This window comes from Peromyscus californicus, unplaced genomic scaffold (genome assembly GCF_007827085.1).
Source record: "Peromyscus californicus insignis strain IS unplaced genomic scaffold, ASM782708v3 Scaffold_6__1_contigs__length_162567912, whole genome shotgun sequence".
In the NCBI taxonomy this organism is placed as follows: domain Eukaryota; kingdom Metazoa; phylum Chordata; class Mammalia; order Rodentia; family Cricetidae; genus Peromyscus; species Peromyscus californicus.
This window is the reverse complement of record NW_026294584.1, coordinates 121276172-121294725: the sequence shown is the minus strand read 5'-3', so window position 1 is coordinate 121294725 and position 18554 is coordinate 121276172. Positions and strand designations below refer to the sequence as shown.

At 38.5% G+C, this 18554-nt stretch overlaps 1 protein-coding gene across 7 annotated transcripts in view; it reads right to left on the bottom strand.

Moving 5' to 3' along the window:
- The window catches only part of LOC128099428 (contactin-4), a 1007148-nt gene that overhangs the window by 263148 nt on the left and 725446 nt on the right, over positions 1–18554 (bottom strand). For all 7 annotated transcript variants that reach the window (XM_052721339.1, XM_052721341.1, XM_052721340.1 and 4 more), the window contains one exon: positions 14405–14500. In XM_052721339.1, coding sequence (XP_052577299.1) covers positions 14405–14500 — 96 coding nt within the window. The remainder of the gene's footprint in view (positions 1–14404; positions 14501–18554) is intronic.

Here is an 18554-nt window from a genome sequence, read left to right as displayed (position 1 = left end):
TGGTAAGATTATAAGAAGCCATAGTAGGATTTTCTATTGCTCCATAGCTTCCTTTCAGAGCAAACCACAACACATGCCCTTGAGTCCCATACTAATATCCTTTGGCAGCTTTTAAAAATGGTTTGTTATTTGTAACTGTGTATGCGTGTGTGTATGTGTGTGTGTGTATGGTGATATTTTATTTATGCTGAAATGTGATTTTATTTGTATGTTAATAAATCAAGTTGCCTGGAGATCAGAGGTCAAAGCGAGCCATAAGCAGAGTCAGGAGGTGGTAGCATACACCCTTAATCCAATCACATGGCAGGCAGAGTCTCTGTGTGGTCAAGGACACAGCCAAGCGCGGTGACACGAACCTTTAATTCCCAGTACTAACCATAGAGACCTGGAGGTTTGTATAGACAGGCAGTAACAAGGAAGTCATGTGGTTGGGTTTAGGGCCAATGAGAAGGCAGAACAGAAAGACAATAAAAAGACAAGTCAGACAGGAAGAAGCTCTCTCTGGGGAAGCAACAATGGCGAGGTGGTAAGATAAGGTAGTTGTGACTCTCTGATCTCTTTGGCTATTTACCTCTGTATTTCGCTCTGTGTTTCTTACTTACTAAGACTGTTTAGAATTTCCTCTGTGTGTGTGTGTGTGTGTGTGTGTGTGTGTGTGTGTGTGTGTGAGAGAGAGAGAGAGAGAGAGAGAGAGAGAGAGAGAGAGAGAGAGAGAGAGAGAGAGAGAGAGTTCAGGTGCCTCTGGAGGCTAGGAGAAGACACTGAACTCCTTGAAGTTGGTGCTACAGGTAGGTGTGTGTTGCTTGATCTGGGTGCTGGGCACAAACATGGGTTCTTTGCAAGAGCAGCACATGCTCTTCATCATGGAGCCATCTTTACAGTTCTCAATGTCAACCTCTTTGTGACAACCTACATCCTTAAGCCTTACACACTGTTTTTCCATTTATCCTTTTTCCTTTTATTTTTAGATGTAAACTTTATAAATCTTCTTACAGGAAGCACTGTCACTCCAGTATACATTGTGTTTCTTATTTCATAACAGTCACTGAACCTTGTTCCCTCCCTCTTCCCTCTGACACCCAAGAGCAAATATCTCAATATGAGTATTTGATCAACTTCATATATAACAAAGCATGAGGATCCATTCTATGTTGTTTAGTTTTGCATGTGCTGTGCCTTCTATTTGTCTGGTATCTGATGGGCTCTGCCAAAGTCTCATATTTTAACTTAGTAAGGTACTTTAACCTCTTCATTTTTGAACTCCTAATTTATATGCTCCGTCACATCCCATTGGACCTGAAATAAGTTAAAGCTTTACATTTGAAAGAAATTTTAGCTACATGTCTCATACCTAGGAAAGGATTTAAGGTGTCATATCTGCCTACATTTGCAATAAGAAGAAATATGGTACTTTTTTTTTTTTTTAGAACTCTTTATCTTTTAAAAATTAACCACTCTTCAGTGTAAAGTATTGCACACTGAGCTTCAAGTGCTTACAGCTGAAGTATGGTAGTATTTCCTAGGATTTCCCTGGAGGGTGAGTTGGCTTGAAGGAATTAAACAGCTAGTGCATTCCAAATTCCTTCAGAAGGTGCAGATTCATTTGTATATTTTCTTTATTTAAAACAATGTTTTATGTGTATGGTTGTTTTACCTCCTTGAATGTAGGTATGTACAACATGTACATGTCTGGTGCCTATGGAGGGCATAAAACTGAAGTTATGCATAGTAGCAAATCACCATGTGGGTGCTGGAAACTGAACCCAGATCCTGTACAAGAGCATCAGGTGCTCTTAGTGTGGAACCAGCTCTCCAACCTCTTACAGATATTGTTAAAATGCTCATCTATAGCCCTACCAACAGAATATGCTTGATCGCATCTAAAACACTACATTATCAGCTATAACTACCTCTCCAGCTGTGCCTGCCATATGGATTTATGAATTCCTGTGGAGTATTATTATGACATATTCCCTTTTCCAGGGGTTCATTTTGACAGTGAAGATTGTGATAATGTGTTAACCTGCAACTAACTAATGTGAGAAAAATGGGGTATGTTTCAGTGAGAAAAGGGATGAGTTTTCTTAGCTCAGTGTGAAATGGAAACATGTTGTTTTGTGAAGAGTCAGTATTTATCTAAGATGTCATGGTTACTCTCCAAATCAGGCTCTGAATTAAAGGCCTGGCATAGTTAATAATGCCAGGAGAACTGGTCCCTTTATAACCACTACACTTTATTGGAATCTTCTACTCATTCTACATATAGATATATGCCAAAATCCCAAACAAAAAGGTTAACTCAAATGAGCTAAGTTTGCAGCCAACTGTGTTGGCATGTCCCTAGGTCCTAACTCAGAAGGCCAAAGTTGGAGGACTGCTAAATCAAGGCCATCCAGGAATACATATTGAGACACTATGGTGATATTTTATTTGTACTGAAATGTGATTTTATTTGTATGTTAATAAATAAAGTTGCCTGGGGGTCAAAGCTAATAGTAAGCCATAGCGGAGCTGGGTGTTTGTAGTGCACGCCTTTAATCCCAGCACTTGGTAGGCAGAGCTAGGTAGATCTCTGTGTGGTCAAGGATACAGCCAGCATTGGAGACACACGCCTTTAATCTCAATACCAACCATAGAAGACCTGGAGGTCTGTACAGACAGGCAGTGATGAGGTGGTCATGTGGTTGAGTTTACAACCAATGAGAAGGCAGAACAGAAAGTCTATATAAAGACAAACACACAGGAAGTAGTTCTCTCTTGACTGAAGAGGATCGCTGAAGCAGGAAGGGTAAGGCTCTTAGCTCTGACCTCTTGGGCTTTTATCTTTACATTGGCTCTGGGTTTCTTATTTAATAAGATGGTTACTTCTACAAGACACTGTCTCAAAACTGTTCTCTAATGTTATGTTTGTCCTCGATATGTGGGCAGTTAATTAAATAATGTTTTGGAAGCAAGTATTCAGACACTGTATAGAATCATAAGACTTCATACTACCTTTCACATTTGCTGTCAATCTATTTTTTTATGTATGAATATTAAAATCACTTGCTCAAATGGATAGTTTTTTAGTCTTTAAGTTTGTCTACAATAATAATTTTCTTCCCAGACACCTGAAAACTAACACAAGGACATTTTAAAACATCCCAAAATGAAACATACAATGATATTTACATGTGAAAATGTCACATTGAAATCTATTTCTTTGTGTGTTGACCAAAATTTAAAATGAAGAAAAGTGGTTAACTTCTTATTTGTGCCTAAGATTCACAAGCTTAAGACTTTTAACTATGGAAAACACTTAGTCTTTGAGTACTTTGCCAGAGACTTTTTCTGAACTTCTATAACCCTGCCAACAGTTGCTCACTGTCCTGTGTAGTTCATTGTAACATCATGATACAATGACCTGACAATGCCAGTTTATTGCTGAAAATGTAACCAAAGAACTGCTCATTTCTTTTGTACTTTCTTTCTGTATTTTTTTTTTTTACAGCTGAGAGTCACAAGGTCTACTTCCAGCAAGCATTAAAACAAGAATGGTTCCCACAGATCCTGCAGTGAATGCACACTGGCTATTTAGAGATGCTCAGTCAGGTTTGTGTTGTTGAAAGATCAGTGTTGATCACTTGGTCTGTTCTTGCTGCCTCATCCCTGGTAGAGCTCTCCTGGAAATATAGCATGTTTTCACATCTTCATGTCCCAACTAGCACCTGTGCTTCAAAACAATTATTATCTCTCGCTGCTTTCTAGGGTGAGAAGCTCCACGTAGGAAACCTTGGTGTGAAGTAGAGCTTCATGAAATGATCAGTCTGTTGGTTCTTCAACCTTGCAGTTAAAATTTTACTTTATAAATTGCCATTTTCCTTTAGTATTAATGTGTAAGGTACTTTTCTAATTGATCAATGGGCTTGTAGTTCAACAAATCCAACTGGAAATAATCTCTTTGAGGGTTTTTTTTTTTTGGTGTGTGTGTGGGGGGGGGAGGGTTTATGTCTAAAAAGACAATTGAGGCATTCCTAACTTTAGCTTAAATCTATATCCACAAAACATTTTAAACATGCCTATAAGTAAAGTACATAGTAATTGTCAACACCAGAAAGTGGATAATTGAGGCAATCATTCATTAAATAGAATTCTTGTTTTCTTTTCAATGAAAGACATGGAATAATTTACAAAAAACAAAGAAGGAGCAAAAAGGTAGGAAAAAAGTTTTTTGAAATATATTTTTGCAAGGAAACTACCCTCTGAGACTATTGAACAAAACTATATTGATTCAATGATTATCAATTAAGGTATATGAGTTTATTTCTACGTTCTATAGCTTGACACTTGCTGTACTCACCCAAGGATCTTACACCTTTCTCTTATCAGAACAAAAAAGCAGATGAAGGTGCAAAGTATGAAGTTGCTCTTGGACATCTCTTAGAAATAAGGTTAGCAGGTTAATAAGGAAACTGGAAGCTCAGTTCTATAAGATATAGAATTAGTCTATGGCCCAAGAATATTTATTACATTGATAAGCTTTTTTTTTTTTAAATAGTACCTGTGTGAACAGTTGTTGATATCTAGGCACTCAAAAGTATCATCATGAAACAGTCAAGTTGTATCAAAAAGAGTTTGTTAGAAAAATCCAAGAAGAGAGAGTGTTTGAGTAGTAGCCTACAACACAAGGTACCAGCTTTAGATATAACCGACAGCAGGGTCATTCATCGCTAAAGTTTTTTTCTTTTCTTTTCTTTTCTTTTCTTTCTTTCTTTCTTTCTTTCTTTCTTTCTTTCTTTCTTTCTTTCTTTCTTTCTTTCTTTCTTCCTTCCTTCCTTCCTTTTTTCTTTCTTTCTTTTCTTATTCCAGAGAGAAGATGTAAGTTACTCTTCTAGATCTATAAAATCTCTGTTCCTCCCCTCTATTTTTTGTTGACTCTGTCTTTGAGTGACTCAACCTCATATCTGAGAAGAACAGAGTCTGCACATGGTGAAGATATACAGATACTCCCAGGGGCCCATCTTTCTGAATATGAAACACTCTACCATGTCATTTGGGCCAGGTAACATATATAACAAGCAACCCTAAGCAACACAGTTCTTATTTTCTTCTTGTTCTATTCAACGATGAGGTGAAAATAGAGACTTAATAAACACAGAAGAGCATGCATTTGCAAACTGTTCAAATTTATGACATATTGATGAAATCTCTAAAATTCTCTGGCCTCTCTAATTGACAAAGTAGCAGAAGAAAGGTTGGAATTGGTGATTATATTTCAAATAAAGGAGCCCAAATTCATATTGTTGACATAAACATACCAGACTTAAGGAGCATCAGTCAAGATTTCCTTAAGGTTACTTAACATCGCTGGGTGGTAGTGGTGCACGCCTTTAATCCCAGCACTCAGGAGGCAGAGGCAGGTGGATCTCTGTGAGTTCGAGGCCAGCCTGGTCTACAGAGTGAGTTCCAGGAAAGGTGCCAAAACTGCACAGAGAAAACCTGCCTCGAAAAACCAAAAAAAAAAGAAAAAAAGAAAGACTACTTAACATCAATCTTTAAAGATACTTTATGTCAATGATGATATGCGTCTTTCTTATGACTAAATGTTTACGTTGCTGAATTAGGATGCCTATCTCTTTAAGAGAATATATAAGATTCTTTTATTAAGAACTAGAAATGAGGAGAGGATACATATTCCAAAGGGATTATACTGTTAACAGCAGTTTTACCCAGGTTTGATTGAACTCCACCTCCTTGGGCAATGCTACTGTAGTAATATCGCAACACCATACTTAGGGGTCTGAGTCCACATGACAAGAACCCATCCTTTGTCCATGATGAAGGAACTTCTTTTGGATCATTCATCCCCAATGACTCTACCTTAACTTATTGGCCAGCTGTGGCTTTAAACTTTTTTCAGGCATTAAGCCATCTCTCAAGGAATCACTTTTCAGGTGACATGAAATAGAGATCAAAGAAAGATGCCTTAGAGGGTGGACAAACAACAAAGGATCATGATCTTAAGGTCATTATTTAAACACTTGTAATTTAAATGTTTTCAAAACTGATTATGGGTACATACCCCCTTTCTACACACACACACACACACACACACACACACACACACACACACTCAAATGAACATTGACTGAGACAAAGAAGATTGTGGAGCCTTCCTATATTCTGGCCTACACACACATTTAACTTTGATTTCATTACGACCAGAAAAAGAACATAATTCAATACTTTGTGTGGTTTCCTTACATCTTTCACAACATCAACTAATTGTTAGCATCATAATCATTTAAAAATCTTCTCACATTTTGCTCAATTTCAAATGACATAAAATAAATGGAAGACAATATTCTTTAGTATATTTAAAAATAATTCAACATTATTCAAAATATTTTAAATTATTTAAAATATCTCTGAAGTTGGGGATATAACTCCATGGCAGAACAGGTTGCCTAGCATGTGAAAAGAGTTAGGTATAATTTCTAGTAACACACACACACACACACACACACACACACACACACACACACACACACACATACACACACACACACACGCACCCTTGGCTCCTCTTATGTCCACATGCCTGTTTTTTCCCCTAAATGAAACAGAATTTAGACACAGTGAATAGAGAATACAAACATAACAGAGTGCACTGACCTTAACCCTCCTGACAACTATGGCAGAGTTTAACTCAACTGTCATTTTGAGTCTGAGAGAGCAATTTTCAAATCTAAAAGAAATGGCTAAGTCAGCATTTTAATAAAGCCACAACAGAGCAAACCACTTTGTTAATAATGGATGTAAACCCTAGATGAATCACTCATGAGACTTAGCTGAAAAGTATATGCCTGCTTATGAGTTGCTTCATGAGAGTAAGTCAAGACTCATATATATTTTTAAAAGTAGTTTATTGATTTCATGCTTAAGCAAATGAAAATGACAAAGTTAATAAAATTGTGTTTCTAAGTTTTAGTTGGGTGAATTAATACCATGTTTTTTTGTATCTCTCTACTCTACTAATATTTGAGTTTATAGGTCAAATGTGAATTCCATTCTGCTGCCTTAATATTGTATGATGAATGAGAGCCCTGCTTCAAGTCAAGTTATGGGAAAAAGAGCCTGTAAATTGACTGAGAGAAAGAAGAGGGAATAAGGTGGAAGTGGAAGGACTTCTTTCTGAGAAATATAGTCAGTTGTTCAAATCACAGGGCATCAAATCCAAGATTCAGTTAGACTTATGTTAATGTGTGGTATGATTCAATAAATGAGGATCAATAAGTAGATATCTTAGGTATCAATAATACTGCAGTCAAAAGACAGGGTATTATGGTTCAAGTTTTAGATTGGAACTAAATTGGGATCTAGGGTAGGGAGATGAAACAACAGCTGCCAGATCTTGTTGCCCAAGTATGATGACCTTTTTCAGGATCTCAGCATCTGCATAAAAAGCTGGGCATGGCCATTCTTGTATAACTCAGACACTAGTGGTGGCAAAGACAGGAAGATCATTTTGGCTTGCATGCCACCAGCCTAGCTTCATTCGGTGAGAGACCCTGTCTCAAAGGAATAAGGCAAAAAGTGATGAAACAGGATACCCATGTCTTTCCATGACCTCCACACAGACACATGTACACATAAGTGAGACACACACACACACACACACACACACACACACACACACACACACACCAAGAAAATGAGATAAAATACAGTAGTATATCATTGGGTAAGACATGAAGACAAGAGGTAATCTGAAAATAGATTGTGTTGATAATTGAAGCAAATAAAGCTGTACTTGATAATCTAAAGTTATAAAGAATTGTCAGGTAATAGGATCAGGCATGGGAAAGGCAGTGGGAATGAGGTATAAAGTGGAGAGTCAGGCAGTTTGACTACAATGTAGATGTCTTTGTGATTATTCTGGGTTCAGAGGATATTACATTTTAGCACAGTAAGATTACTCCTGGCTCAGAAACATGTCAGCCTAGCTTGAACTGAGCACATAACTGGATGAATCTAATCCTGGGGATGGTGTATTAGTGCTGAAAGCTGAGTAGGTATGAGAGGATAGTACCAGAAGCTAAAATGAGGAAATATAGCTCAGAGAAATTATATAATCAGCCTAAGACCACAGTAGGGCAATAGGAAAGAGCTAGGGCTACAACATGGGTGCCCTACTTTTCCATCTTTATTCTGTCCTTTAGTGATTATAGAACAGTCCAGTTGAAATAGCCACAGTGTGGGAAGGCATGCTGATTCTTTTAGAACTCTGAGTATAATCCATGTGGATATGCCCAGATCAAGGAGAACTGACAGAATCCTGGAGAGGCTTACACCAGAAAGGTTTTCCTGGGTCAGATGTTACTTTTGTAATACACAGACATCAGTTTTCTAGCCTGGCTGTGTATTATATCATGTATGGGACTTTAAAAAATTACTCAGGATGCCAGAGAGGATCTGTGTCTCCAAGAAATTTGGATTTAAATGACGGGGTAGAGTCCAGTGATTCCTAGCATGGACAGAACAACACATATTTCCATTTTACCATCTGTAAAAAGGTGATGTGTCCTAGTCTACAGTAGGGCATTGACTACTGTGTGCCCCACATAATTTCATTGTTTTAGTCTTCTTATTCATAAAATGCATGTGCTTTACTTCTTCTAGATTGAGCATCAAGAGAATATAGAATGTAAAAGCAGTATAAACACCATGAAGAACTCCACAGATGGTGTCTTGAAAGGTCCATGTGTCTGATGTCTGCGAATGGGATCTAAGTATTTTTGGAGGTGTGCTCTGAAAAGATCTAACCAAGAAAATTCTAGCTAGTGTCTTTAAAATGAAAGCAACTCTAGTGCCACAATTAGCTTATTTTGCTTCTTTTTTAGACTCTAGGAAGCCAGATTTTTATTGACAGTAGTTCAGTGAGAGATGGCCAGTCATAAAACACTACTGAAGATGAATGAATAACTTGGAAATGATAGTCTTAGGTATTAATTTTCCTTGTCTACAGCCAAAGGAATGCCTGAAGGCAAAGACAAAATCTAAGGCGATTACATATATACATACTTTATTTTACAGTCTTAAAAATAATGTGTGTGGCATAAGCATGTGTGTTTTTCCATGGATGCCCATTCAGAAGGAGACCACAGGTTGACTTCAAGTGGCTTCTTCCATCATTTTCCACCTTATGTTTTCAGTCATCATCTCTTAATGAACCTGAAACTCTCCATTTGGCTAAACTGGCTGGCCAGTGAGCCCCCCAGATCCACCTGTCTCTGACACATACCACTGTGCCCTACTTTTATGTGGGTGCTGGAGATTGAAGTTTAGGGCCTCAGGCTTACACAGGAATCACTTTACCCATTGAGCCACCTGTCCAGCCCTACATATATTTTTCATAGGAGGAATGTCAGCAATTCAGCTTGGATGATGTGGAATCAAAGGATTCCATCCCAGCAAGGCTGGCTGGCCCTACAATGGTTTTGGAGAACAAGATCAAAGTGACTGGATCTCGTATCTAGTGCTGCCTCAGAGCCAACTAGTTTTAGACAATGATATACTGGGGGACCCAACCCCAGTTCTATGACATCAGACTATCCTTGAGAAATGGTTGGACACTCTGAGCCATAAGAGATTTCCTAGATGAGTCTAAAGCAACCTGTCTATGCTTGGCCATAGAGGTAAGGTGTGTGTGGGAACCAGAGAAGCAGCTCTGGGTTTCTCAAACTTCAGTGTGCATGTGAACAGTGGGAGACCTTATTAAGAGCAAGATTTGGTTCAACTGGCCCTGCGTGGGATTTGAGACTTTGCCCTTATTATAAATTCCCAGGTGAGATCGCTGCTGCTGCTTTTGAGTAGCAAGGATCTTGGTCTCAAAAAAAAAAAAGACTCAAATCTCTCTCAACAAATAGTTGATGAATTTCAATGATGAATAACCTGGGGACTTAATTACATCAGAAGGAAACATCACAAAACACCTCATTTTAATCCTATTTAACGAGAGCTTGGCTAAAGGTCATGAATACCTGGTGCCAAACGACACAGGGGGTGGCAGAATTAAAGGGAACATTCCAGAATCCAGTGATGTCTGTTTCTAATACAAAAGAGCACCTAAGGACAAGCAGAATCCATCAGACTTATTTCTTTTCTGTCCCTGTGTCCCTATTTAATGGGAAATACCTATGTAATGACTTACATATGAACCTATATATATATATAATATATATATAAAGTTAGACATATATATGCATATATTGAGATGACAGTAATACTACTACACTGACTGACAGAACAGTAAAAGTATATGCTTCTCAAGACAGATTATCTGCAGCTCATTTCTGTGTTACCTTCTGAAGGTCTGACAATGCACACTTTTTGAAAGAGGGTGAGCAGTATCCCTTACAGTGAATTTCATGGCATTACTGAGTATCCCACTGGTACAGTAAGAGGCTGAGTCATTTCCTTCGCCCTGCGTGATATGCTACAATTGAAACTAGGATGCCATATGCTAAGTCTAAAATGCTCAGTAGGTCCAGTAGCTTTTGGTGATTCTGCCAGCTTTTAGGTAGTATCCAGGCTGCAAAAAAGCATGAAAAAAATTGTAACTCCAGTCTGCATTGGAGGTATCTGAATAGAGGGGAGATTTCATCAGCTAATCATTAACTCTACTGGACAAAACAGATAGATGTCTGACATGCTCTCTTACAACCTTCAAGATCCTCTTTGTTGTTTTCTTGAAAATTTCTGGCCTACGTCTGTCTTGCTCACAGCGTTACTGTGTGCATGGCTTCTAATAGAGCCCATAATGAGAATATTTATTTCCTTGTCTTTCACCATCAAGACTGTCAAGAATGTCAGAACAGCTCAAGGCGGTAGATTTCAGAGATGCTGACTGCTGCCAATGGAGACAGGCACATTTCAGAAGTCTCTGGCAATTTTTAATAACATTCTCTGTGGGAAGAGGGAAGGAGTTAGGCACCTCATCATCAGGCAACACAGCCTCCTCACTTCATCATATTGTGTCTTTCTTAGTGCTATCTTTGCACCAGGGAAGAGAGGTACTTTGAAAATACACCTCTAAGATAAATTGTCGGAGTCAATGTTGTGTTACGGAAGCTTAATACTGTGAAGATGTGCATAGAAGAAATTAGCAAAACCCTAATCTTTATTTTAATCAGCTTTCATAGTCATAAGAGCTAACCTGAACAAATTTCACCCAAATCAAAACACATTTCTATGGTTAACTGGTTTCCTTTATGGAGGACAGACCTTCAATAATGCAAACACACTTAATAAAGACATTCATTAGCATTTATTGAGTTGCAATTATGGAATAATGTGACTAAAAGGGACCTGAGAGATTTGTTGTAAGTTCTTCCCTTATAAGACAGGAAGAGTGAGGCCTAGAAATATCAAAATATTTGTACAATTTAAAATAATGATTTTTAATTAGAACCAGGAGCAGCCCTCATATCGGTGAGTGTAGTGCTTCTGATAGTCATTTGTAAGGAAATGAATTATTTAGAAATGTGGTGATATACTGTGTACCCTAATAAACTTATCTGAGGATCAGAGGACAGAGCCAGTCACTAGGTTAGACATAGAGGCCAGACAGTGGTGGCATACACCCTTAATCCTATCACTTGGGAGGCAGAGATCCATATCTCTGTGAGTTCAAGGCCACACTAGGAACACAGTCAGGCGGTGGTGGCACAGGCCTTTAACCCCAGCACTTGAGATCTTATGCCTTTGCTTGGAAAGCACACATGCCTTTAATCTCAGGAAGTGATGGCTGGGTGGAGAATGGTATATAAGGTGTGAGGAGACAGGAACTAAAGAGCAGTTCAACTGAGACCCTCAGGGGTGAGGACTCAGAGGTTTTCAGTCTGATGATTCTTCGGCTGAGGTGAGGTTGGCTGTGGCTTGTTCTGCTTCTCTGATTTTTCAGCTTTCACCCCAATATTTGGTTCCAGTTTTTTTTTTTAATTAATAAGACCATTTAGCAATTTGTGTTACAAAGGAATACATCCCTTTCCAAAAACACATACCCCAGAAACCCTAACAATCCCATGTCCCAGGCAGACTTCACTGGTTGCTTTCCTTTCCTACTGCTTTATAAGCCGTGTGCTCGTGCTGGGAGTGCAAGCTTTAGAGCTGTCTTACTAATTGTTCTTAGTTCTGCTGGAAATGTTAACTGTAGCATTAGATTAGAAAGGAAGTTACAGAGGTAAGGACATGGCTCGGTCAGTAAACTGCTCTTCAAACAAGCTAGAAAATCTGAGTGTGAGCTCCAAAACCATGTAAAAAACTCTGCGATGGTGTGTATCCTTGTCCCATTGCTGGGGAGGAAAAGACATGTGGATGTCTGGGACTCATGGGCCAGTGAACCCAGCTTGTCTGAAAATCTCCAGACACAAGAGAAACTGTCTCAAAACAAAACAAAACTAAACAAAACAATCCAAACACATTAACGTGGGTAGCTCCCGACGAATGCCCTCCAAGGTTAACTATGGCCTTATACACCACACACACACACACACACACACACACACACACACACACACACACACACACACAGCCTATCTCATACATACACAATTTTAAATACAAGACAAAAACAGTAGTTTCAAACAGCAAGTTTAAATGTTTGCTCTTTCAGTCATGAATTTCAAACAGAAAATTTATGCGATCATGATTATAGATACCAAACTAAATCAGATCTCTTTACTAGGAGTAGAGTGCTGTGGAATAGTCTTTTTGTACACTATGAAGATGTGTTGCTCTCATTGGTTTAATAAAGAGCTAATGGGCAATAGCTAGTCAGGAAGAGGTTAGGCAGGACTTGAGGACAAGGAAAAAGAAAGCATGGGAATGAAGAAGGGTGGAGTCATTAGGAGACTTGGTGAGAAGCAAGATGAACTTGCCGTGCTGAAAAAAGATACTGCCATGTGTTAGAATGTAGATAAGAAACATGGGTTAATTTAAGATGTAAGAGCTAGTTAGTAACAAGACTAAGATATCAGCCAAATATTTATAATTAATAATAAGTCTCCATGTTGTTTATTGGGTAGCTAGCAGTCCTGATAAAAATCTCTGCCAACAATAGAGATTATTAATCTTTGAGAAAAATAATTTATTTATTTTAGTTTTACATGTATGAGTGTTTTGTCTACATGTATGTATGTATATCACACATATGTCTGGTTCCTGAGGAAGCCAGAAGAGGGTTCAGATCATCTAGAACTGGAGTTACAGAGGACTATAAGCCACGATGTGGGCGCTAGAAATCAAACACGTGTTCTCTGTAAGGGCATCTTAACTGCTTAGCCAACTCGTCAGCCCCTGATCTTATCAAGTTTGTTGCCGAAAACTTTTGTTAAGGGTCTGGATAGAAAGTTCAGCTGTTAAGAGCACTGGCTGCTCTTGCAGGGTACTCAGGTTTGATTCCCAGAACCCATAAAGTAGCTCAAAACAATTTGTAATTCCAGTTCTGGGGATCCAATGCCCTCTTTTGATCTCAGGCACTAGGTCCATTTATGGTATGCATACATATGCTCAAGCAAAATAAACACATACCAAAAATTAACACAAAAATCCCTTGTGAAATTCTAATATACATTACTACTTAACCCAGAATGTTCTATAACTATTGCTTGGTATTTCTCAGGGCATGAGGTGAGTGTTTAAAACACTTGATTTTTCAGTGTCCTTTGCCCCTTGTTATGATTAAACAAAATAGCATGTGAACTGTTTCCCCTTAGTTCTATTAGCTGTTTCAGCAAATTATTAAACCTGACTTAGTAGTAGCTGGTCAGAAGCACTGGTGATGAGGATGTTAGTTGTTCCTGGCCCTGGAGGTAGAGTAGCCATTTGGATATGAGCCTTTTCTCTGTGGGGTTGATGCTAACTCTAGGCAGTGGCATCAGGATGAAGCTGAATCAGTGCATAGTCAGCTGGTATCCAGAGTACTAGGGAATTGGTTGTTGGTGTAGAAAATCAAAACATACATACTTCATGTCAGGAACATAATGGGGACAGTTTATAGATCCTTTCGCAGACCCTGAATGGGATAAAATAACTAAGCATCATCTTTTCCTTTTAACCCTATAGAGATGGAACAGATACTGATAACTTATCTACATTGTCTGACCAAGCAAGAGGAATCTGACTTTTACCAACTTGGGCATCTATTCCTTTGTGCCAGGCACACAGTGGGATGGGACATTTGTACAATCTGATATTTTCCTATCCTAATTATGGGAGACATTCACAACATCTCTGTACATAGAAGGACTATGGGAATCTCTATAAATGACACTGTTCCCTCAGCTGGTGTCAAGAGGGAAAACATTCTGCAAGAAAAATATCAGCCAGTGAAGTGTGCACACATGGACATGTTTCTAGGTACCTCCAGAATGGGGTGGCGGGCCGCACAGGAGTACCATTCCCTGACCTCGACGGACCGACACTGTGCTTCTTGTTCTTGTCTTAAAGTTTTCAAGATCTGTTGGGAGAAATGAAGGAAAACACATTTAAGCTTTATAGCCCTAAAATATCAAGGGAGACTGCCCCACTTTCCAATAAGGTAGTTGTGCTGAGAAATGTCCTGGATTGCATCTATAACAGGGAAATTCTGCTAAGCTGATACTACAATCTTTTAGCAATATTGTTCCTTACTCCTGGATTCCATTTGCTAGATTGTCCAATAAAGCAGACACTTCCCATGTGTATCTATTGAGACTTGGAATAACCAAAATTAAATGTGCAATTTAGTTCCTCTGATAACACTAGTCAGTTTTTGAGTACTCAATAACTACATACAACACTGCAAAACACACATAAGGAACACTTCTATCATTCTGGAAGGATCTACTAGGCATTAACAACTTAGGTGAAGAAACTGAAGTTTGTATGAACCCCTGTAGTTAAGCATCGTTGTTATGATACAAACTCTTATTTCTGATACAATACTCATTTCACAAACCTATTTTATGCAATTATACTTCTCTCTATATATTTATATATATTGGTATCACACACATACACACACACACACACACACACACACACACACACACACACACACACACACACATGCAGATTCTCTGCCCCCTCACTCTGATTTTTAGAGTTATAGTCCCCAGATTCAGTATAAGCTGGTCCTGAAGTTAGAACTTCAAACACTCTATTCTTTTTTTTTTTTGGTTTTTTGAGACAGGGTTTCTCTGTGTAGCTTTGCGCCTTTCCTGGATCTCACTCTGTAGACCAGGCTGGCCTCAAACTCACAAAGATCCACCTGCCTCTGCCTCCCGAGTGCTGGGATTAAAGGCGTGCACCACCACCGCCTGGCCAAACACTCTATTCTTAAGTGACAAACTTCCAACTGTTAGGATTGCCAGACTCAATTCTTCTATGCACACATTATATATATATATATATATATATGTGTATGTGTATATGTGTATATGTATATATAAGTACAATATAAAAAGACATTCTTAAACCGATTATTTTGAGTTCATATCTCTTTGCAAATATTGATAAAGGGCTGATTATCATTCTTTTGGGGAAAACTTCTAGTTCTACAAGGAGGAGAGAGAAGACATTTATAGCCCAAAGGTCATAACTGGAAGAAATAAATAACTAGTTGCAAGTAAATAATGAGTGATATAAAATACCACTGTGATAATAAAGTAGCAGATGTTATTCAACAGAGTATTTTAACCTACCTACCCAGTATAAATCCTCCTAATAATGAGTATAGAAAGATTCATTTCTTCATTTTATTCCTTCTGTCTGAATCATTGGATCTAAAACCCCATTTTGGATTTCAGATTTTTTTCTGATTCAAGTATGTCATATGGGGTCATAAGTCATGTGGTGGTACCCACTGGGGTAGAATAACAATGACTTCTTCCTTGGCCGCTGCCTTGCAATGGTTTATAAAAGATGAACTACAATTACATATAAATTATGAGTTTAGTATCATTATTGTCTATACTTACTATGGAACTTGTGAGTGACAGGGCCACATGAGCCTAGATGACCTTCCACAATTACAAATTGACATGTTTCATACTCAGTTTATTTTGAGGGAAAGTTTAGGATTCATAAAAAGTATGCACAATCATGTCTTCACACAGCTTCTTCTAGAACTGGGAAAAGCTTAAGCCTATATGGGCTTTATAAAATTATTATTATTATTAGACAATTTCCACTTTGTACCACCAGCATGCAAATACTATGAGAATGGTGTTTCTGTCTTATACTGACTCAAGAGATCTGTCAGTTGCTCCACTGCAGGACTTAATCATATCAATCCAAGGACTATTATGGTGAAGGGGGAAAAGGAAACACACCCTGGACACAGAACCAAACAGTGCTAGAATCCAAACTATGTTTATGGTGTAGTGTACTTCTTTTTATCTAAAGGTGTCTTAGTTACTTTTTTATTGCTATGATAGGTCACTATGCCCAATATATTTACAAAAGAAAGTGTTTAATTTGGGGCTCATGGTTCCAGAGGGTTAGAGTCTATGACCTCTATGGCGGGGAGCATGGCATCACGCAGACAGGCATGACACGTCAGCAGTAATTGAGTCTTCATCTTGATTCACAAGCAGGAGGAAGAGAAGGAGACACTGAAAGCAGCCTTTGTTTTTTATATTATTATTAATTAAATTTATCCATTCATTTTATATCCCAATTGCAGTTTCTCCTCCCTCCTTTCTTCCATCGCCCTCCCACCCACTCCTCTGTTACCATTGAGAAAGGGCCAAGCCTCCCATGATGTCAATAAAGTATGGCATATCAAGTTTCGGGAGGACTAAGCTCCTCCCCTTATATTAAGGTGGGGCAAGGCAACCCAGTATGAGAAATAGGTTCTTGGAAGCCAGCCAAAGTGTTAGGGATAGTTTCTGCTTCCACCAAGAATCCTACAAGTAGACCAAGCTACACAATTGTCACACATACAGAGAGGACCTAGGACAGTCCCATGCAGGCTCCCAAGCTGTTGGTCCAGAGTCTGTGAGCTCCTCTGAGTCCAGGTTAGTTGTTTCTGTGGGTTCCCTTGTGATGACCTTGGCATCTTGGCTCTTAACAATCCTTCCTCCCTCTCCTCAACAGGATTCCCCGAGCTCATCCCAGTGCTTGGCTATGGGTCTCTGCGTCTGTTCCCATCAGTCACTAGATGAAGGCTCTCTGATGACAATTGGAGTAGTTACCAATCTGATTACAGGAGAAGGCCAGTTCAGTCTACCTAGCCACTATTGCTAGGAATCTTAGCTAGGGTCATCCTTGTGGATTTGTGGGAGTTTCCTTTGCATCACATTTCTACCTGACCCGAAAATGTATCCCTCCATCCCCCATTAAGAGGGCTGGAGAGATGGCTCAGTCTTTAAAGGCTAGACTCACAACCAAAAATAACCTGTGCTTTTTGATACCCCAAAGCCTATCCCCAGTGGCACACCTCCTCCAACAACCCCATATATCCTGATCTTTCCCAAACAGTTACACTAACTAGGGACCCAACATTCAAGTATATGATCCTTTGGGGGCCATTTTCATTCAAACCACTACAAACAGGTTCTATGTTATGAGTGGGGCAAACATCTTTTTTTAAATTTTATTTAAGGAAATGGTATGAAAAGGAGATAAAGTAGAGGTTTTTTTTTAAAGCTTTGTTATGAAATTAGTATTTTAAATAATTATTCCTATAAGAGATAATGAAGCCCACTAAATGATTGCTTCAGTTTCATTCTTTGCATAAGTCATCTATAATTTTTTATAGATATCTCATCCAGTTTTCAGGGTGGCATAAAAATTAATAATTTGATTGGTAATAGATACTCAACCCATTTAGAACTAAGCAACTATTGTTTCTGATTTAAGAAACAATGTGAAGAAATGGGAAAAGGAGCTAGGAAGATCACTCAGTGGTTAATAGAATTTGCTGGTCTTCCAAAGGTCCTGGGCACAGTTCCAAGTACCCATTGGCAACTCACAACAGTTTGAAGCACCAGTTCCAGCAGATCTGATACCCTTTCTGGTCTCCACAGTCACTGCACACACATGGTGCACATACATACATGCAAGCACAACACTCATACATATAAAAAGAAAAGTAAGTAAATTTTTTAAAAATGGGAAAGAGCCTAAGGAAATAATACAATGTTCAAGTGTCCTAATTGAGCTTTAAAAAATAGGACTCAGATTTCTCCCTTTTTATTTTATGAATGCCATCCAGTTTAAATATTTGAATGCTCAGAGTATTCTTTACTTATGTGATATTTGAGGAAATATTCAAAAATATTTGCTTGTAGTTAATAAAAAGTATTCCCAATGGTAGAACTTATGCACTTCTAATGGGTAGGTGGTATTTGCACAGACCTGAGTTTGGGAAATAATTTCTGCCCCTTTTTAGTTGTGCTGACCTTGGACACATCTTAATTTTATGACATGTAAACTGAGAATTACATGTGCTTTGTTTTATATTAAGAATCATGGCAAAAGTTAAATGAAACACTATGAGAAAGAGTGTATATCCAAGCACAAATCCT